Source organism: Cottoperca gobio, chromosome 20, assembly GCF_900634415.1.
Source record: "Cottoperca gobio chromosome 20, fCotGob3.1, whole genome shotgun sequence".
Classification (NCBI taxonomy): Eukaryota; Metazoa; Chordata; class Actinopteri; order Perciformes; family Bovichtidae; genus Cottoperca; species Cottoperca gobio.
In genome coordinates, this window is record NC_041374.1 from 10,522,723 (window position 1) to 10,549,621 (window position 26,899).

Genomic DNA, 26,899 nt, shown 5'->3' on the forward strand with positions numbered 1-26,899 from the left:
TCACACCTTTTCACTGGGCAAACTTGTTCTTGTCCTTGAGGTGTGGACTAAAGTTTGATGTTAACATCCTTATTGTGTTTACAACTAATACACTGTAGGGGTATAATATGAATATGTTTGCTTGATAGGTTGCAGATACACTGAAAGCAGCACATTTACAGTGGTTACAGGCCCTCTGCATACTTTGTTAATAATGTTTATGACTAATGTACATCTGTAGTCTCTGTGCAGGAGATCAACATCCTTTAAAGACACAGTACTTTACATGTACACGTGTAAAAAGTCAAACATTCATTATAACATTCACTGCAAACCAATAACACTGTTGTAAAATAACCTTTGACCAAAATAGTCAAGGTATGGTGCTTTATTGTACATTCCCAAGTAGCTCAAATAACTTACAAAACTAAAACTATACATTTTAATAATTTAATGCTCACTACAGTGATGACTAAAGTTTTTCTTATGCTTCTAGATAGAAATGAGGCTGCACAGTTCAGGTTACAACTACAAATAGTTTTCAGTGATTTCCCCTAGGTTTAATGCTTTGGGGGGTGCTGACCATGCGACCGGGGGGGGGGGGGGGGGGTGTGTGTCAGGAGGGAAGCCCCGCCCTTCGCACAACAGAGTGGAAGACAGAATGTGAATGCCCAAAGTAGACAATACACACTGAAACGTGCACATAAATTAGATAAATAATATAAGCGTTTAGTTTATTTAATAAAAGAGCACCTGTTCAATGTGAAAAGTGAACACACCTTGAACTTCAGGGGGTGGCGGGGCTCCGTTGGGGGGGAGCAATGGTAGGGAAACCACTGGATTTGAGTTACAGATTTAGCAGGTGATGACAGAATGAACGAGGTCCTCACTAGTATAGAAGAAGATTACATGTATGTGTTTTTGTCATAGAATTTTCAAAATAAAACTAGTCATTTCTCTGTCTCAGACGTACGTTTGGCCTGCTGGCAAAGTCATCGCTCGTGCTTCTGTTTGTTTTAGCAGCCTGTGTAGTGGAGCTGACAGTCAAACCCAAACAGCATTTATCACTGAAGGGTTGCTCATTATACTGGGAGGGAAATGTACAGAGGAAGGGTGGAGGGGAAATAAAGGAATGTTTACGGTCGGAGATGCGTAAATCAATCACCAGCGAGTTAAGATGTATTTAACCTAACATTACCATAACTAATGGACTACAAATTGGGTGAGGAGGAGAGGAAGGGAGGTGGAGATGCAAGTAATCAATCAAAGCTTTATGAGTACTGGCAACACAGACACAGACATCGTAATCAAAGAGAGGGAGGTATAAGACCGATGCACGGAAAGAAAGAGAATTGAACAGATTGCTAGATAAACTTATTTTGAAACGTAAGACGGCTGAGCAGAGTTGAGCCTGTGCGTAGGTTTGTGTGTGTTCTGCATCGCTTCTGTGTATGTGTGGGTGTACATCCTAGGGCTTTCACTTTTTCCCCCGAATGATATATAAATGAAATGAAATCATTAATGGACATTTCTTTCTAATCCTTTGTTTGCCTCAAAAATGCAGAGCAGAGAACACTGAGAGCTTCCACATCTAAACTGCAGCTTACACGTCAACAGACTCATGAAGATTCAAGATTCAAACTCCTTTAATTTCCCCGAACAAATACTTACAAGACATCATACAATGGTTTCACACGAACAACGGGCTTCTGGGTAAAAGTACATTTTGTTTAGAAACCTTTTTGTGAAACGTCAAAACAATAATTAATCCTCGAATCGTAGCTGACGATGCAGTTACGTTAGAACATCCTTTAGGATACCAGGCTGGATGAAGACGTACGTTCTGTCAGAATTAAAACTTGTAGCGTAAAGTTTTCCCTGAAATGTAAATGATGGCAAAACACTCTGACCTTAATAAGTGAGGTGACCTTAGTGTGCAGTTGTATTTCTGTGGAGGAATATAATGAGGATGATAAAGGTGCCGTTTAGCCGCTCTCCACAGCTTACTGCTTCGCCACGAGAACAGAGTGGGTGGACTCCTACAGTTAAAGGAAAGAAGCCGCGTCATTTTCTGTCAAAACAGCCTGAACGGGAGTCATCACGGAAGAAGAGAGGAGGCCTCTCAGGATGAGTCAAGTTACAAGGATTCAACTTCACTGTATGTGAAGGTCCTTTCAAATGCATTTTTATTGTATTTTATTTAAGTAATCGCTCTCAGTTTATGTAAAAGTAGGTGTTAAAAACATGATTGATACTCTATTATCAGCTATTCCTCTTATGTTATCTATATCTATATATATATATATATATATATATATATATATATATATATATATATATATACAGTTGAAGATTTAGCTGCTCTATAGAGATCATCATCAGTAAATGATTTATTTATAGTCAAAGCACATAGCTGCTCAAAACTAACAAGGATTTTCAAAAGACTTCAGGAAACATGAGCACTAAGCAACTCTCCAAATGGTTTGGTAAATTATTATTATTTTCCAAGTTACTCAGGCTCTCTCCTCCGGCTCTCCTCCGGCTCTTCTGTAGATCTAAGCCTGAATCTTCCCCTTTTCTAAATGACATTTGCATTTGGTCTAATTTGTGCATCTAATCAAATCCTCTGAGAGGATAAGAAGAAGTGGATGAGGAGGGAGGGGGTGTGTAGGAGGAGGTAATTGTACACAAGCAGTTTATTAAATAAATGTGCAACTGTGTGTGTGTGTGTGTGTGTGTGTGTGTGTATAGAGTTACGTTACTGGATGATAGAGATGTGTGCTATCTATCTGGGTTTGACTAAGCATTTCTATATGTGGAAGAGATTTGTGTCAGCATATGATTGTGTTTGCATTTTGCTTTGCAGAAGATAATGCTGTCAGCTTCAGCAAATGAAGTTGTCAAACGCAGGACTTCTTATTTTGTAAGACTTAGTGGCAAAGAGATATCTCCGGCAGTCTCACTTTCTATTTGTAATTTCATGTTTTTACATTTTATTCTTTGTGCTCAACAGCATCAACAATGTTATGATTTAAGTATTTTAGTCTCTTTTATTTTAGCCTTGTGGTCCGGACCCCATGTCAGACTACATGTGTAGATGGGGGTCCACGTATATATATATTTAGCAAGGTGTCATACTATATAATCCATTTAAAGCTCCCTTCAAATATAGTCAAGTTCACACAGCTGTGGGACTGTTTAACTGCTGATTTTAATTTGTTTTTTTTAATCATCATATCGTGAAGAAGCTCATTGCCAAAGTAGTTTTTCTTTTTTAGCGCAGATATTCTCCCACTACAGTTGAGTTACAGTGGAGTTTGTCTATTATGCATTGATTGAAAGGTCTCCTCTGTGTTTATTGCTCTGTGTTGGAAATTGAAATGCTGATTTGAATTAGTTTTTGTTAAGTTTATCGTATTAGAATTGTAACAATTAAGGTTCATTAAAATTACACCCCCCTTCTCTCTAGTACACCTAGTAGACCCAGGAGTAATTCTAAGTGTTAATAAACTAAGTGTGTGTGTGTGTGTTTTGGGGATAAGGAGTGTGTGGAATTATGAGTGTCTGGTTATTAGTCTGACAGGCCACAGCCGTCGAGCTGATTAACTTTGGGATTAGACTGTTGGATCTCAAATCACTGTTGGATGAACAAATCCAGGTAGGACACACACATGTTTTTGTCTGGTGCTCGGTCCTCTCCTGCTCATCCTTTACTTGCTCCACCTTGGTGACATCATACTCCACCATGGCCTCCACTGCTGCGCCCGTGACTTTACATTTCCACTTAAAACATCACCACAGCACTTCATCAAACTAAACTGTGATAACGACATGATCGTCATCGGTCCCAAAACCCACTCGCAACTTCTGCCTCACCGTCGATGACTCCCCTCTGCCTCCCGCCCCACACATTACACCTACATCCAACAACACGTCAATCAAACCACCAGTTCTGCCTTTTTCTACCTAAAGTATGTAGCTGGTCTCTGCTGCAGAAACTTTGATCCATTCTGAACATCCAAAAACTCTGCTGGTCGTCTGCTCACCCAGACCCAGTATCGCATGTCCTCCAGAAACTCCACTGATCCAACACACAAGCCATCCATAACCAGCCCCCTCCTACCTCCCCGACCCTCTCCACTACACTCCCTCCTGCAGCCTCTGCTCTTATGTAAAGAGTCTTTTAGTCCCTGAAAATGGCTCTATAAATAACATGTATATTATTCTTATTATTCTTATTATTAGTGTATCAATGCAGATTAACATAAGCATGGTAAAGACATGTGTACATCAGCATGTGTACAAGCTCACACTCCTACACTGTGCCCTGGGGGCCTGCTAATTTGAATATGTGTTGCAGTGGAATGATGAGATCTCTCTTAACACAGATTGGTTGTTTTCCATGCCTACCTTCTGCTGTAGTGCTTTATTATTAAACCAGACAAGTAGAAACCACACAAAACCTTATGGCCCGAACAAAAAAGATTAATTAGGTCATGTTCTGATCTGGTATTTCCATGGTTAACATTCGGTTAAGTTCATGCAACTAAAACTACTTGGATGAGTTTAGAAACCATCGTGATCACATCTAAAAGAAACCACCACTGACAGAATACTAAGTCAGACACCCCAACCCTCCCTCGGATGCTTTGCGACACGATGCCAACGTTTCTGTCGTTTATCTGACGAGGACCGTCTCCTTACAAACACACGCAGTTAACCAATATTCTCCAGCACATGCTCACACATGTATTAACAAGTCCTGTCAGAAATAATTTGTAATATGTTTGTGAGCAAATCTGTGAGTTTGTCTCTACTGTGTTCTACAATTCACATCCCTGTTCATATGAGTCAGAGGGCTGAACGTGCTGAAGTACTTTGCTTTGACTTGTTTATGTATGTAGGTCGTTGATGTCATCCAAAATAATTCCTCCACCCCTTCACGGGCTCTCCTCCTCTGATTGGGAGATGGGAGGGATGAGAAGAGTAATCAGAGCTGCATCTCCTCAAGTGATGAAAAGATGAGAACAGGGAGAAGAGTGTTTGTCGTGCTGTGTTTCAGGAGATGATGAAAGATACGAGGAGCAAGAGAATATAATCAAAACATTGTGTAATTAAGTCATCATATGGAAGCAGGGTGTCTGACTTAGTTTGATGGAAACAAAGACAGAAAGTATAAGTATTGTATCTTAATGAAGTGGTTGGATTGACGGAAATTGCCTCGGTTACTAAGAAAAGTAAGTATTGCAGAGCGGAAATGAGACGAAATTGGAAGAGCGTGTAGAGGAGAAGGCAGCACAGAGAGAGAAGAAGCAGAGCGAGGAGCACACGACACAAACACACACACACACACACACACACACACACACACAAACACCGGCAAAGGTCACATAGCCATCCCCGTCACCCGGTACTCAGACAAACTGGCGGTAAAATGCTCTATTTCCCATCCAAATTAAAGTGTCAGTTAATATTAATGTGGAAGTGAAGACTGTCAGACACACAGCGCGGACACACAAACACACGCAAACAGCGTTTACGCTCACGCACAAAGACACACATACAGAATCTAGAATCTCGCCTGGTCAATTACTATCAGCCGACGGAGTCATACACACGGGTCACAATGGGGAGGGGGGGGGGGGGTTGTGTGTGTGTGTGTGTGTGTGTGTGTGTGTGTGTGTGTGTGTGAAGCTCTGATCAGGCACAGTGTCACGTCTCATCCCATCTGTCACATGAAGGTTATTTCTGAATGGAGATGCAATTGCAATTGCAATTGCGGCGCCCTGTATTTTAAAGAGAGGGAAAGTGTGTGTGTGTGTGTGTGTGTGTGAACCTGTTTCTCTGCTGATGTTTGTGGATATTGTGTGTGTGTGGCAGTAGATTGTTTACATGTTCTGTTTGTCTTGCTGTATCTTGTTGGTGTAAATGGGAACGCTGTGGAGGGAGAGAATAATCCTTCTGTATCTCTTTCTTCAACCGACTGGAACATCGCTCTCGCCTCTTGCTGGGGAGCACACACACACACACATACATGCACATACACACACAAACAAACACACTACCCAACCAACCATGAAATCGTAATGTGAGACCTAGTAATACCTCTAGATAGCGGAAACTGCATCCCTGCGTGGTCCTGCCCCTCACAAATAAACACACACACACACACACACACACACACACACACACACACACACACACACACACACACACACACACACACACATATGGAATAAACAGAGAGATATCTGGCTGAGGAATGTTCTACTCAGTAGTGGCTCGCTTGTAGATGTTTGGTTGTTTTTACTGATATCTGCTGCAGACCTTGTTAATTCCTACACTCTGGGAATGCAGGCTGCCTCAACACACAGTTGTATTTGAATGAATAAATGGACATTTGTATTCACAATGCAACGCCTGCATGCACGTATATTCCCAAATCTCCTGCCCAGTTTAATTTTCCATTGTAATCCTCTTAATTGCATGTATTAACATAGTATTTCTGCCAGGTTTATGTAGTTAACTACTAATATTCGGTATTACTTCATTTTGGGATCATTGAGCCTGTTTTTTGAGAGGCAATTTTGGGTTATGCGAGTCATAAACTTTAGTAAAGTGGGCCTGGGTGAATACATTTAGATTTTTTTAATCAGGTATATAAATGATATGCATGTACAGTGACCTTACGTAAGCAAACAACAAGTTTCAAAACAGTTCAGGTTGATTTGCATCCTCCAGTTTAAAACCAGAACTTGACTTATGTGCACTTTATGATATTGGCTTATTCTATAGTAGTGTTTGGTTGAGATCCGATATACCGCGAGTGACAATAAACGTGATATTTAAAAATGAAATAAAACACAAAAGCAAAGTTAAAGATTGCTTGGTAGCATTATGTTTTGCGTGTTGCGATATCGTTATCGTGAATCACCATACAAGTCGATGTTTATTTCACCATTTATTCTTACAGTATACTGCATTGATTCAGCATGTTTCAAAACATCAAATTGCTGTGACCTCTAGTAATCAAACCGATACTCGGCTCTAATGGAAAATGCAGTAACTCAGTGTAATGGAAAAGGCCAATATCTGATGAACACCAGGTACATCATGCTCTGTTTATTTGTGCGTACGTGTGTGAGAGAGATTGGTTGTGCATATGTGTATGCCTTCACATTAATCTATGCATCTCAGCTGTGTGTGTGTGTGTGTGCGTGTGTGTGTGTGTGTTTGTTTGTGTGTTACAGGACCAGGCTCAGTGCCACAGAGAATCACCCTGTCAGTCTCCATGTCTCTTCTTCTTCCCCCGGCGGCGTCACTCCCTCTCCCTCGCTGCACAGATCAAAGAGCTGACACATGCCCTGATGTCCTCTCTCCCCTTCTCTTTTCTATCTCTGCCTCACACGCTCTGTCTTTCTTGCAATCGTAACCCTCTCCCTCTGTCACTCACCCTCTCTTTCTATCCTTACATCCAGCTTTCTCCCCGACTATATCAGTGGGGATTTTGATTCCATTACTGCGGAGGTCAAAGCATTCTATGCAGACAAGGTGAGTCGAACACTGCTTGCGTACACTCATACCTACAAGTGTACACACACAGACACACAAACACACAAACAAAAAGCTATAGGACTTCAGGCAGACATATTTTTATAGTTTGGACTAAATTACTATCTTTACTATCTGGAATGTACAACTTGACTTCTTAACCACCATGTAGGCAACTTTAGTAAGAAGTCGTCCTTTCCAACATGGTTTGAGGATTTGCACTTTAGTCCACACAGGTGAAGACTTCTCTGTTTCATAGTGTGCCCACTACACATCACACACACCTCACACACACCTACACCATGCTGTAGCTGCCAGCAGCTCCTCACAGGACCATAATTGATCCGGACACAAACTAATTTTTAAAAAATCCTGACAAGGATTGTGTGTGTGATTTCGCTAGAATCCAGCTGCTATGCAATGTAATAAATCCCCGTTTGGTGCAAAGAGCCACTGTACAAAGACTTCTCGTGACAATGACTACAAAGATATTTACTTGCAGAGCAGTGTTTGACAGCAGCTGAGTTTACTGAAGCATGATTTTGTTTTCAGTGTCCTGCTGCCTTAAAGTTCACAATTACATGCAAATAATTTCTGGAGGTTCAGTTGAGCTGCACTTTTGTGTCCAGATAATGATGATTAATCTCAATTTAGCGACGCAGATATGCCTCATTCTGAATACAGTACATGTTCTCCCAAAATGACCCTTGCACTGTCACTGCATTCAGCAAAGTAAACCCTCAGCAACTCAACATGGCATGAACTATCAGCTCAGCTTGAGCTTTAGAAACATCATGCTTTCTGAGTGCGTGTGGTGTCGCAGGGTTACAGTGCTGCCATCACGCTGCCTAAGTGGATAAGTGACTATCCAAAGTTGACTGGGGTTTAATGGCTCATGTGCTCGAGACTCTCCAGGAGTTCCACCTGCAGTGACAAGAACATGCAGACTGAATCATCAAAGTGGGTCCAAGTGTGCAGTCTATCACGGCTTCAACCTTTAGTGCACTCAAGATGCATTTAGGCCCAGTCATCAAAAACTGCCTCTGCAGGTGCATACAGGTGGTCAGAGTTACATTTTACTGGTATTATACACTTCCTTTTTTACTTTAAACAAATAATATATATCCAACAACTATATGATCAATTTCCTGTTAACATTAACAAACAGTTCAAGCTGTGTTGCTCTGAGTCGAGCCTCTCTGCTAATAGACTAAAAATCATTTGGGTGTTATAACCTCACATCAATTATTTGAACATAAAACAGGTAATAGTGGAGCTTGTTGGGAGCGTTAACACAGCAGGAGGCACTGCTTCTCCTTTAACCACAGGTACAGATGCAATTATTGGATGTTAGATGTACAGTACTATACTGTATATATATATGTATGTATGTATGTATGTATGTTCTGTAGTATTGTATGTAGTATATATTATATAGTATATATATCTATATATATATATATATATATATATATATATCTATATTATATATTATATTCTCTGTGTCTATCTCTATTGTGTTCTATATGTGTTAGTATATATCTATCTATATATATCTTATATATATCATCTCTCTCTATCCTCTGTGTGTGTCTACTAGTGTGTCTCTCTTAACTCCCTCTCTCTTCTATATCCTCTTCTCATCTCTCTTTTTCTCTCTCATCCGGTCTGTCTCTCCCTTCTGCTCTCTCTCTCTCTGTGTCCTCTCTCTCTTCTGTGTCCTCTCTCTCTCTCCTCTATCTCTCTCTCTGTGTGTCTCTCTCTCTCTGTTCCTCTCTCTCTCCTCTGTCTCTCTCTCCTCTCTCTCTCTCTCTCTCTTCTCTTCTGTGTCTCTCTCTTCTCTGTCTCTCTCTGGATCTCTCTCTCTCTCTCTAAGTGTCTCTCCTCTCCTCTCTCGCCTCTCTCTCTGTCTCCTCCTCTCTCTCTCTCTCTCTCCTGTCTCTACTCTCTCTCTCTCTTTCTCTCTCTCTCCCTGTCTCTCTCTCTTTCTCTCTTTCTTCTCTCTCTGTCTCTCTCTCTTCCTGTTCTCTCTCTCTCTCTCTTCTCTCCTCTTCTCTCTCTCTCTCTCTCATCTCTCTACTCCTCTCTCTCTCTACTCTCCTCTCTCTCTCTCTCTCTTTACCTTCTTCTCTCTCTCTTTCTACTCTCTCTCATCTCCTCGCTATTCCTCTCTATATTTATATTATATATATATATATATATATATATATATATATATATATAATATATATATACTATATATATATTACATTATTTATATATAAATTATATATATATATTTATATATATCTATATTATATATATATTATATAATTTATATATATTATATAATGTAAATATATATAATATATACAGTATATCTCAAAGTGAGTACACCCTTTAGATTTTTGCAAATATTCTGTTATATCCTTTCAGGGGATAACATTATCCTACTGAAACTTTGATATAACTTAAAGTAGTCAGTGTGCTGCTTGAATAACAGTATAGATTTATTGTCCTTTGAAAATTACTCAGTACACAGCTGTTAATGTCTAAACAGCTGGCAACAAAAGTGAGTACACCCCATAGTGAACATGTCTAAATTGTGCCCAAAGTGTCAATATTTTGTGTGACCACCATTGTTATCTAGCACTGCTTTAACCCTCCTGGGCATGGAATTCACCAGAGCTGCACAGGTTGCTTCTGGAATCTTCTTCCACTCCTCCACGACGACATCACGGAGCGCACGGATGTTGGACACCTTGCACTCCTCCACCTTCCTCTTGAGGATGCCCCACATGTGCTCAATTGGGTTTAGGTCTGGAGACATACTTGGCCAGTCCATCACCTTAACCTTCAGCTTCTTCAGCAAGGCCGTTGTCATCTTGGAGGTGTGTTTAGGGTCATTATCATGTTGGAAAACTGCCCTACGGCCCAGTTTCCGAAGAGAGGGGATCATGCTCTGCTGCAGGATGTCACAGTATATATTGGAATTCATGTGTCCCTCAATGAAATGCAGCTCCCCAGTGCCGGCAGCACTCATGCAGCCCCAGACCATGATGCTGCCACCACCATGCTTGACTGTAGGCAAAACACATTTGTCTTGGTACTCCTCACCAGGGTGCCGCCACACACGCCGGACACCATCTGACCCAAACAGGTTTATTTTGGTCTCATCAGACCACAGGACATGGTTCCAGTAACTCATGTTCTTGGATTCATTGTCTTCAGCAAACTGTTTGCGGGCTTTCTTATGCATCGGTTTCAGAAGGGGCTTCTGTCTGGGGCGACGGCCATACAAACCGATTTGATGCAGTGTGCGGCGTATGGTCTGGGCACTGACAGGCTGACATCCCACTTCTGCAACCTCTGCAGCAATGCTGGAAGCACTCGCACGTCTATTTTTGGAAACCAACCTCTGGATATGACGCTGAGCACGTGGACTCAACTTCTTTGGTCGACCCTGGCGAGGCCTGTTCCGAGTGGAACCTGTCCTGGAAAACCGCTGTATGATCTTAGCCACTGTGCTGCAACTCATTTTCATGGTGTTGGCAATCTTCTTATAGCCAAGGCCATCTTTGTGAAGCGCAATAATCCTTTTTTTCAGCCGCTCAGAGAGTTCCTTGCCATGAGGTGCCATGTTGTCCAGCATTCAGAGAGAATTGTGCCCAAAACACCAAATTTAACAGCCCTGCTTATCATTTACACCTGAATCCTTGTAACACTAACGAGTCACATGACACCAGGGCGGGAAAACAACATCATTGGGCACAATTAGGACATGTTCACTATGGGGTGTACTCACTTTTGTTGCCAGCTGTTTAGACATTAACAGCTGTGTACTGAGTAATTTTCAAAGGACAATAAATCTATACTGTTATTCAAGCAGCACACTGACTACTTTAAGTTATATCAAAGTTTCAGTAGGATAATGTTATCCCCTGAAAGGATATAACAGAATATTTGCAAAAATCTAAAGGGTGTACTCACTTTTGAGATATACTGTATGTATATATATATTGTATATATATTATATAATATATAAATTATATATATAATATATACATTATATATATATATATATATATATATATATATATATAATATATAAATACATTATATATTATATATATAATATTTATATATATTATATATATATAATATAGAAAGAACGAGATCACGGGCACAAGCGGCCGAAATGTGTTTTCTCAGGCGGGTGGCTGGCGTCTCCCTTAGAGATAGGGTGAGAAGCTCAGCCATCCGTGAGAGACGTGGAGTAGAGCCGCTGCTCCTTTATGTTGAAAGGAGCCAGTTGAGGTGGTTCGGGCATCTAGTAAGGATGCCACCTGGGCGCCTCCCTAGGGAGGTGTTCCAGGCACGTCTAGCTGGGAGGAGACCCCGGGGAAGACCCAGGACTCGGTGGAGAGATTATATCTCCTCACTGGCCTGGGAACGCCTCGGGATCCCCCAGTCAGAGGATTGGGGTTCCTTACTGGAGCTGCTGCCCCTGCGACCCGACCCCGGATAAGCGGTAGTCGATGGATGGAATATATATATATATATATATATATATATATATATATATATATATATATATATATATATATATATATATATATATATATATATATATATATATATATATATATATATATATATATATATTATTTACATTATTACATGCACAAATCCAATACTTTGTAAAATAATAAAGTAATAACAAAAACAATACTTTATACTAAATGTCTTTTGGTGCCTGCAGATTGCTGTCAGGTATAAAGACTATACAGGACTGTCTCAGAAAATTAGAATATTGCGATAAAGTTCTTTATTTTCTGTAATGCAATTTAAAAAAACAAAAATGTCATACATTCTGGATTCATTACAAATCAACTGAAATATTGCAAGCCTTTTATTATTTTAATATTGCTGATTATGGCATACAGCTTAAGAAAACTCAAATACCCTATCTCTAAATATTAGAATATCATGAAAAAGTATACTAGTAGGGTGTTCAACGAATCACTTGAATCGTCTAATTAACTCGAAACACCTGCAAGGGTTTCCTGAGCCTTGAAAAACACTCAGCTTGGTTCAGTAAACTAAATCATAAGTATGGGGAAGACTGCTGATCTGACTGCTGTCCAGAGGACCATCATTGACACCCTCCATCAGGAGGGTAAGACACAAAAAGAAATGTCTCAAAGAGCAAGCACAGAGTGCAGTTTCAAAGCACATCCACAAAAAGTCTGTTGGAAGGGGGAAATGTGGCAGGAAACGCTGCACAACCAAGAGAGATGACCGCAGCCTTAACAGCATTGTGAAGAAGAGTCGCTTCCAGAATTTGGGGGAGCTTCAAAGACAGTGGACTGAAGCTGGAGTCCAGGTATCAAAAGCCACTGTTCACAGACGTGTCCGGGAAATGGGCTACAATAGCCGTATTCCCATGGTCAAGCCACTTCTGAACTCAAGACAACGGAAGAAGCGTCTGACTTGGGCTATGGAAAAGAAGCACTGGACAGTTGCAGAGTGGTCCAAAGTCCTCTTTTCAGACGAAAGCAAGTTTTGTATTTCATTTGGAAGTCAAGGCGCCAGAGTCTGGAGAAAGGCTGGAGAGGAGCAAAATCCAAGTTGCTTGAAATCCAGTGTGAGTTCCCACAGTCAGCGATGGTTTGGGGAGCCATGTCAGCTGCTGGTGTTGGTCCACTGTGTTTCATCAAGCCCAGAGTAAATGCAGCTGTGTACCAAGAGATTTTAGAGCACTACATGCTTCCGTCTGCTGAAAAGCTCTATGGAGATGAGGAATTCATTTTCCAGCATGATCTGGCACCTGCCCACAGTGCCAAAACCACCAGTAACTGGTGTACTGACCATGGCATTACTGTCCTGGATTGGCCTGCCAATTCCCCTGACCTGAACCCCATAGAGAATATGTGGGGTATTGTGAAGAAGAAGCTGAAAGACACCAGACCCAACAATGCTAATGAGCTAAAGGCCGCTATTGAAGCATCCTGGGCATCCATAACACCTCAGCAATGCCACAGGCTGATTGCCTCCATGCCACGCCGCATTGATGCAGTAATCCGTGCAAAAGGATTCCCAACCAAGTACTGAGTGCATTAATGGACATTTTCAAATGTTTGATTTTGTTTTGCTGTTATAAATCTTTTTTTTTACTTGGTCTGAGGAACTATTCTAATTTTTTGAGATAGGATTTTTGAGTTTTCTTAAGCTGTAAGCCATAATCAGCAATATTAAAATAATAAAAGGCTTGCAATATTTCAGTTGATTTGTAATGAATCCAGAATGCATGACATTTTTGTTTTTTTAATTGCATTACAGAAAATAAAGAACTTTATCACAATATTCTAATTTTCTGAGACAGTCCTGTAATCCTAGTGGGGGTATAAATTAGGGAAGTGATGGACAAGAGTCGTGTGTGTACACTTAAAATACGTTTTAACATAAGATGTAAATGTATTTTACCTAAATAATACATTTTAAGAAGCAAAATACCAAATCAGAACATGTGAGGAGACATGAACATCAATTCACTTCACCCACAAGAGGAAAGAAAACGTTGTGCCTGTGTGATCAGCCCCGCTCTGATACACTTCACCATGCACACACACAATCACACACACACACACATACAAACACAGAGATATGGGTGGCCTTCAGCTGTGACACCCTCTTTTTCACTCTCACCCTTTCCCCCTCTCTCTGTAGCTATCTGTAATATAAGTCCTTTTTCACAAATGTTGTACAGGTTGTCTAAAAAAAGGAGCGATACCTATTTCCGTGAGAGAGAACAGACTTTTATGGTAATGCTTAAGGAGCAGAACAATGGGAAAGTTTGAGGCAGTCCTTCAGAGATTTGTCGGAAACGGTGAATAATTCTGCATAAATGGAAGAGAGAGAAAAGGAAAGCATCGGCAAGGGAGGGGAGAGGAGGGGAGGCAGGGATGGAGGGATGAGGGGAGGGGATGTGTGTTGTGTGTGTGTGTGTGTGTGCAATAGCAAAGTTGGTGGGTTTCAGGAGAAAAGTGACAGTGTATGAAGAGAGCAGGAGACGGGGAGAGAAAGGCAGAGCATAGTTGTTTACCTGGATGCTGTAGTTTAGGGCCAGTGACTGGAACCTCTACATTATTCAGCAACACAGCACACAGGCCAGCCAGACAAGACTAACACACTGATTTATACCTCTCTCCATCCCCTTTCCCTTATCTCTGCCTGGCTTTTTTTGTTTTTCTATCTACGTATATGTACATCCATCTGATTTGTGTTGAGTCGTCTGCATGTTTTTCTATTTGTCTTTGTAGGGGTGCACACTGATGGAAACAGCTGACCAGGATTTAACAGACTTCAGCAAGTGTCTTGCAATCATGGTGGAGGAAATCAAGAGACACGAGTTACAGGTAAACACACACACACACACACAAACACACACACACACACACACACACACACACTCTCAGGTGATTTAGATTCTCGTCTGACATTTTTATTGTCAAAGGGAAAGTTTGAAACGTTGGTAAATGCATTAATTCGCTTTCCTAACCGAGAGTTCGATGAGATAAATAATATCTAGGAGGCTCCAAGCAGGAAACGGTTAACTTATATATAGGTATATAAATTGAGATTGATATTACCAAGATAGATAGAAAGAAAGATGAACAAGAGAAAGCAGATAGTAAAACTCAAGCATAAAGAGCTCGTCTAGCAGCTCGCCTGGCTCTGTTCAAAGGGAATAGAAAACACCTCTAAAGCTCATGAATTAACACATTATATGTTGTTGCTTCCTCACAACCTCACAAAACTTGAAGTTGTGGTTTTAGAAGGTGTAATGTGTCGTACTCTTTCTCGTCCGTGAGCAGTGACGGTCGTTGGGATATCGGTATCAAAACATGATTTTATAAGAGTTTTATTTCCTTCATTCAGCACCAGCAGTAGCACTGGGTAAGATGAATAATTAAAGCACTTCTCTCCCTCAGCCTCTGAGAGTCGAGTGCCTTCGAGCAAGGCATTCAGTCCTCAGGACGGAGCTGCTCAGAGGTCAAGAGTGTTGGACTGCGGGCACATCGGAGGTGTGGTGTGTGTGTGTGTGTGTGTGTGTGTGTGTGTGTGTGTGTGTGGGCGTATGAATATGAAACAGCATGCTTCTGGAAAAGAACATGTAAGCTCACTCAACATTCCCTGAAGAAGCAAGTGTTGAAAGACATTGGAATAACATTAGCCACATTTACACCTACACAGAACAAATGCAACGGGTAATTGTAGTTTCCTCAGATTTAAAATGAAATACTTTACTTTTGTTGTGATCTTCTCCAAGTGTAAAGCATTTCCTAACAAAATAATATCCAAAACTCCGAAATGAGCTGCCAGCCTGAGTGAAGCCCCGTGCCCAGCCAGCTGCTTCAGAGCCACACACACAGATCTGATCCAGAGATTGACTCAATTTCCATTCCAACTCTCAAAATGTCAGCTGAGTTGCACAGAATGTATCACATGAGGGAGAAAATGTAATATAACAAACAGTATATCTCGACAAACATGATTAATATCACGGGAATAGTATTTTCTATCTATCTGTGTGTATCTTTTTCCCCATCATTAGAGTTTTTAAGTGTTGCTCCAATCACTTCACCTCTCTCAGCTGATGAAAGAGCATGTAGAAGACTCCTGCAGACACAGGACATGCATTTCATCTCATACAGTATGCATACACATTTTGTTTTTAGGTGTCAGGATATACTTTTGTCCTTCCTTTGCATGTTTTATTTCTCGGCCTGGCTAATATTTACTCTCTTTGAACTGACGGCGAGTGTTTGTCCTTCTGCCGGCGAGAGATACGAGCCTGGCAATCAGCTTTCGAGGTTCTATAAGAGTTTACTTTTTTGTTTGTTCACCAGGATTAATTTTTTTTTAGCAACCATGACTCTTATTTAAACTTTTGTTCCCCTCAACACTTTGTGAATATGTAAAAGCAGAAGTTTTCTAATGAGCCTTGTCATTTCTCTTTCGCTCACCTTCACTTAGCCTCTTTAAATGAATTCAACACATTGATGAAATAATAACAGGGTGATTTGCAGATTAGCGAGCATTGTGCTGCTGTTTGGGCTGTTTAACATTCAACATATTAGCCCCTGAATGTTTTTCTCCACACAGCTTAGCTCTCAATTTAGAGAATGTATCTGGTATCGTGCTGGGTGAAATCCCAGAGAATGGTATAGTATGGTAGAGGATTATGGTGGGTGGATGAGTATGTGTTTGTTTGCCTGTACGTATATATTTATACATGTGTGTGTGAGTATTCGGTACCTGTTTACATCTCTTTGTACTTGTTGAAGTGTGTGCGTGCATGTGTATGTATCCCGACGTCAGGTGTGTGTGTGTGTGTTTAAATCTCTTTGTACTTGTTGAAGTGTGTGCGTGCATGTGTATGTATCCCGACGTCAGGTGTGTGTGTGTGTGTGTGTGTGTGCTTTTCTGTTTGTCTTCTCACAGCTCTGTCCTAGTTAGCTTCTCTCCCCTTGCTTCCTCCGTCTGTTTATCATCCCCAATAAATGGATATGACTTTTTGTGTTGATTTCCGAGCCCGCGTCGCTCGCTCTGGCTCCCCCAGCCAATCAGGAGAGAGTACGGCCGGATCCGTTGAGTCAGCTTGTTAGATTCTCTTCATTCAGTCATGACTCTCCTTGCCCTGCTTGTTTTTTGTTTTTGTTTGAAGTAAGCAAACATGAAATAGGAACACATACAAATCCAAACTGTTATATGGAGTTTGATATGCGTAGCGGACACAACAGAAGTGTGATGGGAAGCGGAAGATTGAGCAAGCTAGTGTGTCAGATGCTCAACACAATACACCATTCTTTCGATAGTCATTGCTTCTTGTTCTCTTTCGGCTTTGTTTGTTTTCTTTGAGGTTTCCTGGCTTTGGCGACTCACCGTGAATGTTGAACTGACTGATACTCTTCACTAATACTGTTAACTGCTGTTTAAATCTCTCATTCATCCCATATCAAAGGTAGGAAGATCCTCAGATGAATTTGGGTGATGGTTTGATGCATGGACCAAACATTTTGTAGATAAGAGAGCAAAACCAATTAAAGTATAATAAAACTAACGTATCGTCTTAGTTGTCAAATCCTGATGAAGCTTATTCCTCTGTCCTGTGACATGTAGCATGTCCCTGCTACATATATAGAACCATATATTTATAACCTGTTTTTAAAGATTGACTTCCTTTGTAGGAATGAATGAGTTTGGGTCCGAGACTCACAGACCATAAAGAAGTCAGAAGGTTTCGAGAGACAAACTGATGCTTTGTTGGTTTTGGTGTTCGGATGTGGTGACACTGACACAATAAACTAAATGATGTGAGTTTCAGATTACTTTACTTTAGTTAATGATTTTGTAATTTTTTCACATGAAAGTTTTTGACTCTCTCTCTCTCTCGCTCTTTCTTGCTCCCTCCCTCGCTCTCCCTCTCTCTCTCTCTCTCTGGCTCTCTCTCTCTTGCTCTTTCTTGCTCTCTCGCTCTTTCTTGCTCCCTCTCTCTGTCTCTCTTTCTTGCTCTCTCTCTCACTCTCTGTCTCTCTCTCGCTCTTTCTTGCTCCCTCTCTCTGTCTCTCTCTCTCTCTCTTTTTTGCTCTCTCTCGCTCTTTTTTGCTCTCTCTCGCTCTTTTTGCTCTCTCTCTAGCTCTCGCTCTCTCCTCTCTCTCTCTCTCTCTCTCTCTCTCTCTCTCTCTCTCTCTCTCTCTCTCTCTCTCGCTCTCTCTTATCTCACAGAGGGGAGTTTGTTTACCAAGTGTTGTTGTTTACAGTTTAGGGGATGCCTCTGCATGTGGGGGCGTCAGCCAGATGTTGAAATAACCTCAATCTCTCAGCTCTCAGCACTTGGTTTAGTTTTAACCTCATCACTTGAAGCAGGAAGTTAGTAACGATGCACCCGGTGGGGGAAAGAGTCCGTCCCCACGCTCCAAGTTTGATCTGAGCTCTTTCACCTTTTGAAATATATTGAATGCATTGAGGTAATGGCAGGTTGTTAAAGGAGTAAATGGGAGATGAAAATGCATTTCAGAGTGGCTAAGTGATACTGTTGTTTCATGTGCTGTAATTTATCAAATAAATTGCATGCGCATACACTTACACACAGAAAATATGATCCGGCTGATTAGTAGCTCCAGTGGTGGTAAGACTAGTACATGCTCATAGAAGTAAACATGTTTATTGGCTGCTAATGTGTGTGTTTAGCTGCAGCCCAGCATTACCTCTAATATCCTGTTGTATATTTATTTATTTGCAGTATTTGGTTGAAGTGAAAACATTAAAGTGAAGTGTGTGATTGATTCATTTTGCGTGCTGGTGTGACTGTCAGTCTTCAGCCTGTGACAGCGCCTCTGCCCTCCAGACTCTGTTGGGTTTTAAGGCTGTCAGCAGTGGTGCTTGACTGCTCGGGGACTTTGTATAAGGATTTAACTGCTGAGAGCTGTAAATATTGTATCTAAGAAAACTGCTGGCTCAAAGCTAAGAAGAACCTTATTTTAGCTCTGGTGACAGGAAATGGCATTAGTTTAAGAAATCCACTTAGCTGACTTGCTTTACTGTTAACATGTTCACCTCTCAATTCAAGAATCTGGTGTTCACCCTCATTGTAATGTCCCAAATTCATTCTATAATCCGCCACTGATTGTTTATTTGTTCTCCATCTCTGTGTCCTTGCTGTTTTTTTTTTTATAACGGGTACTTGTCCCAACGGCATTAGTTGTTGTGCTTGTGTTTTATTTTAAAGGCTGGCACTATTCAATATTGTTGTTATAGTCAACAAATCCCATAAAAAGATCAAAACCAGTAATGCATTAGTGCGTGTCTCATTACTTCCCGAGTTCCTCAGCCGGGCTGTGATACTCAAGTTCATCAGATCTTACTCAAGATGTAACAGATAATCTGAAATATAAATGATGCTTACTGTATATTCATGGTCTGGTAATAAAGGAACAAGCTTATTGTAGTTTATAGATAATAAAGGACTTCTATGTGGCACAGAAGAATAATCTACATCAGATGTGGACTTCACAAACACTTATTAATGAGATTAATTTAACATTGTTTTTGGTGTTTTTGTGGGATTTGTTGACATTAAGAAAAATATAGAATATCACCGGATTAATACTTTAACTTCACCGATGATCTGGTGTTTTTGTTCCATCTGTGTGGTTGTGTGTCTGTTAGTTAGCAGGATAGGATTAGCCTTTGGTGGATAGTGCTCCTGTTTATAAAGCTCTTAAGCTGCTTTATTCACTCGTATCTGCAAAACACGAATACCCTCACCACTGTGACACCGATCCTCACCGAATGTGACACAAAAAATATTTAGATGTGCCTGAAAAATATGTCCTATAATAACATGCCAAATTATTTTTGCAATAAATTGTGTTGTATTTCACATATGGATGCATTTGAACATTTTTGGGCTTTTTTTGCAGCTGTGAAACAAACAATAGCTTTGTGTCTGACAAGTAGGGATATCAAACTGGCATTTTGTGTCTTATTAAAATGTGTTTGTCTTTCCAGGTGGATGCCATAGTGACACTGGGCGGTCTGGCTGGCAGATTTGACCAGATCATGGCGTCTGTTGAGACCCTCCACCATGCTCTGTCCATGACACGACTCCCCCTGTTGATTATACAGGGGACCAGCCTGGCATGCCTGCTCAGACCCGTGAGTATAGTACACACACACACACACACATTACCCAGAATTCACATGTACGTGTGGACAAAACTCTGTCCCGTCGATTGTTTACATTTCATTTTCTCTACTTATTTTCTCCACCGGTGTTCAAGTGACACGTGAAGTTATAACACTTAAACACCGCTCGCTTCATCTATCCTTCAATTTTCTGTTCTCTCTCAAAACGTGCTCTGCTTCCACCTTGATTGGAGTGTAGAACACTTTGTTTCTTTGTTAAGTAATCACTTCAAGAACACACACACGCACACACACACACACACACACACACACACACACACACACACACACACACACACACACACACACTCTTATGGTGCCCCAATTTGCTGTTGAGAGAGAGAGAGAGAGAGTTTCTTTTGATGCTTCCAAATTGTTTTTCCTCAATGCCAGCCACTTTCTCATGCTCCTCAGTTGATTGAGTTTACAAGTGGGCCGAGCAGAAGCCATTTGGGGGACACACTTTTTTTTGTTGCCTGTGTTGTTTATTTCTAGCATCTTCAGGACAAATAACCAACTGTCACACTTCCTGATGACACCTTGTAGTACGTTAAGTAAACCTTCCTCTCATGCACTCCCTTCTACTCCTTGTCATTATTCCAAAGGCGCGTTGTCATTTGCTGCTTCATACCTCGACACCTCCAATTAATCTTACTTCAGTGAGGGTAAATTAAGCTCGTTTGTCAACGCAGCTCCAATTCGCCAGCGACTGATGAACGCAGACCCCTGTACATGAAGGTGAACGCAACCTTCGAAAGACCCGGTGCTATTTGTTCAAGTTACATCTGTAATTGAAGTGTTTACAACTTTTGCCAAATATCCTCACCACCCGTATTTCATGCAATCACGGCTTCGTTACGTGCTTAGCTTCGGGATTTGGAGGTACAATCGATGCATACGCAGTTGTTCGTGTTCTGTACACAATCTAACACAAACACACACACACACAACAAATTAAGACCAGAGGTAAATTACTATGTCCATTCTGCAAATTTGACAAATGGGGGGAATGTCACCTGGAGATATTGCTTATATGGCCCTAAAGCTACTTTTAAACATGCACATTTGCAAACATTTGTGCGACATACTTCTTCATTCCAGAGTAAATCAGTGCATGTTTAAGTCACAGACATGATCTGATTTAATCAGGGTTGTGTCTGTTTGTTTTAACTTTTTGTTTCTTAGAGGTGTCAAAGTGTTATTATGCTATCTTTTTGAAATATGCAGAAATCTTTTTTTTTTTTTATAGCTGGCTCAGGGCATTGCATAATTTGCATGTCTTTTATTAAATTATGGGTAGGGATACTGCAAGGGCTGCAGGCTTGTTTATTCTAAGTCCCTACACGACAAGAAGATGTTTTAATCAGTCTAGGTCTCAAGGTGACGCTAAATTTACTCAATTTGAATCTAAAAAAAAAGAAAAATGTTGCAGTGAGTTCATCTGTTGTGTAGGTTTTTCTCTTGGTTGTTTAGTTTGCCCTATTGAGTCTCTGTCGCGAGGGCCAAGCAGAGACACATTCACTCAAGTTAGTACCCCGCCCCAGGAGACACCTGCTCTCTGTGTTGTGGGACAGCGCTGTGTGAACCCAATCTGAGCTATGAATCATTCTATAAGCACAAATGTACCTGATGCCCTTTTGAGGAGTGGAACTTGTCAGAGCAGGAGCTGATTTAAATGATGAAGTGTGATACCAGAGATGTGTTGAGTCATCCCGGGTTAGCAACGATGTGGCATTCACATGCAAAATAAATATAAACACGAGCAAGAACTGACCCAGGGTGTTGTTCTGGACTGGAACCAACAAAGAGAAACGCCTCAACTTCAATAATATCACAACATAGTTTGACGAGTAAGTGTCAAAGAACATCATCCACTTAGAAACTCAAAGTAAAAAAGACTTTTAGGTAATGATTTTAATTTACAAATTATTACTTATCGATGTGACACTTTAGGAAAACTCACGGCAACACTTGTATGGATATGTTTAATTAGGCTATTAAATATATTATATATTGCTCATTAAAATAGATAAGATGATGAACATGTTAAATGTAACAGCTGTTTTAAGATGAGTCACTGAGTGCATGTTAGCATGCAGACGTTAGCATTCGGCTCAAAGCAGCTGTGCTAAAGTACAACTTCCACACTAACACTCTTAGTGTTGTTTTATGTTTCTTATTCCTAATTCTCTGGTATTACTACGCACATAAGCCTGTCTGCATACCACACCACTTATGCAGGCATGCCTTTGTCTTTTTGTTTTTATTTAAATTTACAAAGATATTATACAGAAATCATTTAAATTAAAACAAAGTGTTGTTGTCTCGACATAAAGGAAATATGATTAATTTAAAACAAAAAACATTTAACAATATATGCTGTAAAAAACACAAATCAAAAATTTGATTTGTCCAAATTTTCACCAGGAAAGTTTTAAAACTTAAAAACAGAGTTCCTTCATCCCCCGTAGCAGTTAGCAGCTAGCAGTTAGCAGCTAGCAGTTAGCAGCTAGCAGTTAGCAGCTAGCAGTTAGCAGCTAGCAGTTAGCTCTACCCCCAGAGCAAAGGTGAAATTCTTCTCCTGAGATGAGCCTCTCCTGCATATGTGTGTGTGTGTGTGTGCTCATGTGCAGGTTCACATGCATTTGTTTTCCCTTCTCTCTGTTCCTAACACACTCTCACTCTGACACACTTACACAAAGAGACTGTGTTTATGTATAGAAAATAACCTCGGGGATGTTTCCTAAACACCAAACGCTTCAATGCTTAAAATGTTCCCATTATTCCTTCCCTCTGGCTCCACGGCTCTATGAAGCCGAGCAAAGGGAACTCTGCTTTAAACATGCCACACTTTCAAGATTTCAAACTCTTAATTGTGTGCGCCTGGCTTTGTTGTCTTTGTTTGTGTCTGTATGATCCTTTTTAGATGACAGATCTAAGTTCTAGCTGTCAACACTTTGTGTTTGTGTGTGTTTGTGTGTATGGTAGTTTGAGCATACATGGCACTTGTAGCCTGCAGATATTCAAGGCAAATGCAATGTTTCCTCACCTGATGTGTAGGTGCTGTGCTGTGATGAGGTTGAGGTTTTTGTATCTGAATGAACTGTTTTGACCTTTTTACATTTCAGCTTCAGGCGTTCAGATCATTATTCAGCCCGAGTCGTGTGACACTACCTTGCATCTACACTGTGTGTTGCTTTCTGTACTCTCTAGTCTCTCAAAGGGGCATTGTGACGTTTTGAAATGTTGTTCATATTTATTTTTCTTTGTAGAGCGTGGTATAAAAAGACTTCACTGTACCTCAAACACATTTCATCACCTGTCCCTGGAAAAGACTTCTTATCTAAGTCAAGCATCCTCCCTCATCATTTCCAGATACTGTTTATTATAATATAATACAATTCCCTATAGTACACGCTGCCCATTGACTTCAATTGAAGTATTCAGAGCTGTACAAGCACTAACTGCTTTTCGAGTGAACAGTTATGCTATGTGTTAGTACAAAAGTATTTTGAATCCCTGCAACACTCAGTAGAATGGACTATAATTCAAAATGGCACGGTATCCTAAAGTGTGAGCAGGAGCTGGAAATGGGTTGCAGCTCTGACAAGAGCAATCATTTATTTTAATGAGTCTCGGTCCCTGGGCGGATAAGCTCGGTTTCTCATTTGGGACTGGAAAAGTTTAAGAAGTCTTGCTCCACATTTTGTTTTGTTTTGTTTTTTAATTTTCTTCTATCTCATTGTTTCCACCTGTCATCCACTTTGGCACACACACACACAGACGCAGACTCATTCATTTTCACATTCCTGCTGTGTGTCGGCAGGGCAGCCACAGACTGGAGGTGAACACAGGCCTGGAGGGTCACTGGTGCAGCCTTATTCCAGTAGGTGGACCCTGCCAAACAACCACCACTGGACTGAAGTGGAACCTGGGTGAGTCTTTTGTTTTTATTTATTTAGCTTTTAGCATTTGAATGTTGGTCGACAGCCAATAGTTTGTCTCAAACGTTGTTCATTTAATAACTACATATACAAATTAACAGTGACATTCATTTATTTTCTAACAACTATCCTGCAAATGTCCAGAAAAAGTGTGATGAGGAGAACATGGGCCTCATGCAAGAATGTGTTTGCATTCTCACTTTCTTTCTGTGAGCTCATACACGTCTTCAAAGTCTGATTAACTCGACTCTCTTCACCGGAAAAACTTGTTGTAAATTGGTTGTTTCAGCCTCATGAATTCCACCAGTTCATGAGGAGCTTTATGTTTGTGAGATAATCAATGACCCTAAAATTGCCGAACAGTATCGGTCACATGTTCCGCTCTTTGTGAGAAGTCTCGTTCACATTCATGTTTCCAAAGAGTAAAAAGAAGAACATTTCCTCTACATAAAATCAGAAACACCTCTCAGTTAAGTTTGGTATACACTCTGGTTGACTTAATATAAACTTTGCATTAAGTTAGTTTTAGTTATTGATTTATGCATCATATTTGTAATTCATTCAGATGAATGTTTTATGGCTCTTAAGTCAAAGTGTAATTTCCTCTGTGAAGAGAGGCAGACTATAAATACATGACCCGTACTGCATGGCTGGAGAAAACTGTGAGTACAAGAAAACTAGTAAATGCCATAAATTCTCTTAAATCATTTATACGTGCCACTTACGGACAATCTGTTCGTAGGAGAGGTTCTTCCATTACGCACATGATCTTTTTCTCGCTTATGTTGTTGGTGAAACTCTCCAGAAAAAAACAAAATACATGTAGATCGATGGCAGAATGTCGCCTCTAGATGAAATGTATAAGGGTCACATAACCTTCAACTGCTAATACTGCAAACATGCATTTGCGTTCACAGTGGAAACAACTACAACATTTTAATAAGTAACATCCAGTAAAATATAGTTGCTTTTCTGTCCAATGAAGCTGCAGTTTTCTGTATGAAGACACGTGTCACGATGAGCCTTTTGTGTTCTTAAACATTGTGTGGAAATTGAATCAGACACCCGTCTTCGAACCGCTGTGGTCTTACCCCACTCTGAGCCTTATGGCCAGCTGTGTTCTTAATGAGTTGGCACAGAGCAAACCTGGCCCTTCTGTCAGAGGGGTTGCATAATATGTCTGCTTCTTGGTGGGTGTCCACTCTGCGTCTGAGTGTGCATGTGTTTATGCTGTTTTTCTGGGAGTCTATGCACATGAGAGAGCACGCTCGTGTGTCCGTGCTTGTTTGAACATATCTATGTGTGTGTTTGTGTGTGTGTGTGTGTGTGTGTGTGTGTGTGTGTGTGTGTGTGTGTGCGCAGCTCCAGCCCTGTTTATTACCTTGTTTGTTTTGTGTGTTTTTGATCAGCTACTGTGTGTTGTATATTTACTCTGCACACCTGTGACATGGCCTTCTGAATAGTAATGAGAGGGACTTTATACATGAGTCCTATGCAGATTAGCCAGTGATAACAAGATGCATAATTAATCATATGCATATTTAGAAGGCTGAAAGTAATGATTTCCCATTGGGGTTGGGAGGAAGGACAAGCATATGAAACAAAATTTAGGAATGTTACTCTTTTCCTCATAGATTTGTCTGCTGTATGTATCAGCGTTCATATAGAAAACGTGCATCATTACCAATTATTTAAACTTTTCTTTTTCTTTTATTGCTTTCTTAAGTGATAAACATACAAAAAAGAATTAAATTAGAGCTTAATGCAGCAAACTCAAAAAATACAAGTTTACATGACAATGTTTTAAGATCAATGACACTGAAATAATAGCATTTACGTTGTCAAATATAAAGGAGGGAGGAAAAACAAAGAGATAAGAGATTCAATTCAGGACTCTCCGAATATTTAACTTGTACTATTTTCCTCTAATTACATTTGCACTTCGGGTTTGTCATGTAACTGTAGTTCCTCTTCAGAAAGTGTTCCCAAAACTTGCAGAATTTGCCAGACGAACCTCGCAGAGTGCTGAACTTCTTCATATAACGAAAATATATTCCTGATCCACTTTATATGAGATGGAGGAAAGGCATCGTTCCATTCATGTGAAGCCACATCATTTAGCTCTTTCAGACGTTGCAAGAAGCTTCGCTATTTCAAAATGTCCCGTGACGCACAGGTGCCGATTTTCTACGACCAATCAGTGTTGTGCAGAGCTTTAGTATTTACTATCGGCTCAGCTCGCATGGAACCTCGTCCTAGGTGTGACCAAGAAATGTACCGGGTACCATCCACAACTTTTGTCAATGGAAAACCAGAAAAGAGCGAGTCGAGCCGCGCTGTGCAATGCAGGGAGAAATGCGGCATTAGACTCTTTAGAAGTCCGTTGAACTGGTCCCCCACACTTGGGTTCAAAGCCTTTCTGTGATGAAAGATATATGATATTTCTATAAAGAGAGAGTTTGGAGCTGTCAGCTATTACAGCCTTGTTGCCCCAAAGGAGACTTTTTGCTTGCATCCAGAGCTTGTTTTAACTTTTGCTTTCAAGAATAAAATTCTGCAACGATTCATGTTGTTTTGATCCAGAGCATAAATGTGGGATGAGAAGTCAGTCATTGAGAAAACTCTACTCGTTGTACACCAGGGGAATGTGCAGGATGAGCTGAAATACCCTCGGCCCAAGTTTATTAAATCAT

At 40.6% G+C, this 26,899-nt stretch overlaps 1 protein-coding gene across 4 annotated transcripts in view; it reads left to right on the forward strand.

Moving 5' to 3' along the window:
* The window catches only part of tpk1 (thiamin pyrophosphokinase 1), a 60,957-nt gene that overhangs the window by 15,652 nt on the left and 18,406 nt on the right, over positions 1 to 26,899 (forward strand). For all 4 annotated transcript variants that reach the window (XM_029458059.1, XM_029458062.1, XM_029458061.1 and 1 more), the window contains exons 5-8: positions 7,458 to 7,530; positions 14,832 to 14,927; positions 20,086 to 20,232; positions 24,089 to 24,197. In XM_029458059.1, the coding sequence (XP_029313919.1) occupies positions 7,458 to 7,530; positions 14,832 to 14,927; positions 20,086 to 20,232; positions 24,089 to 24,197 (425 nt within the window). The remainder of the gene's footprint in view (positions 1 to 7,457; positions 7,531 to 14,831; positions 14,928 to 20,085; positions 20,233 to 24,088; positions 24,198 to 26,899) is intronic.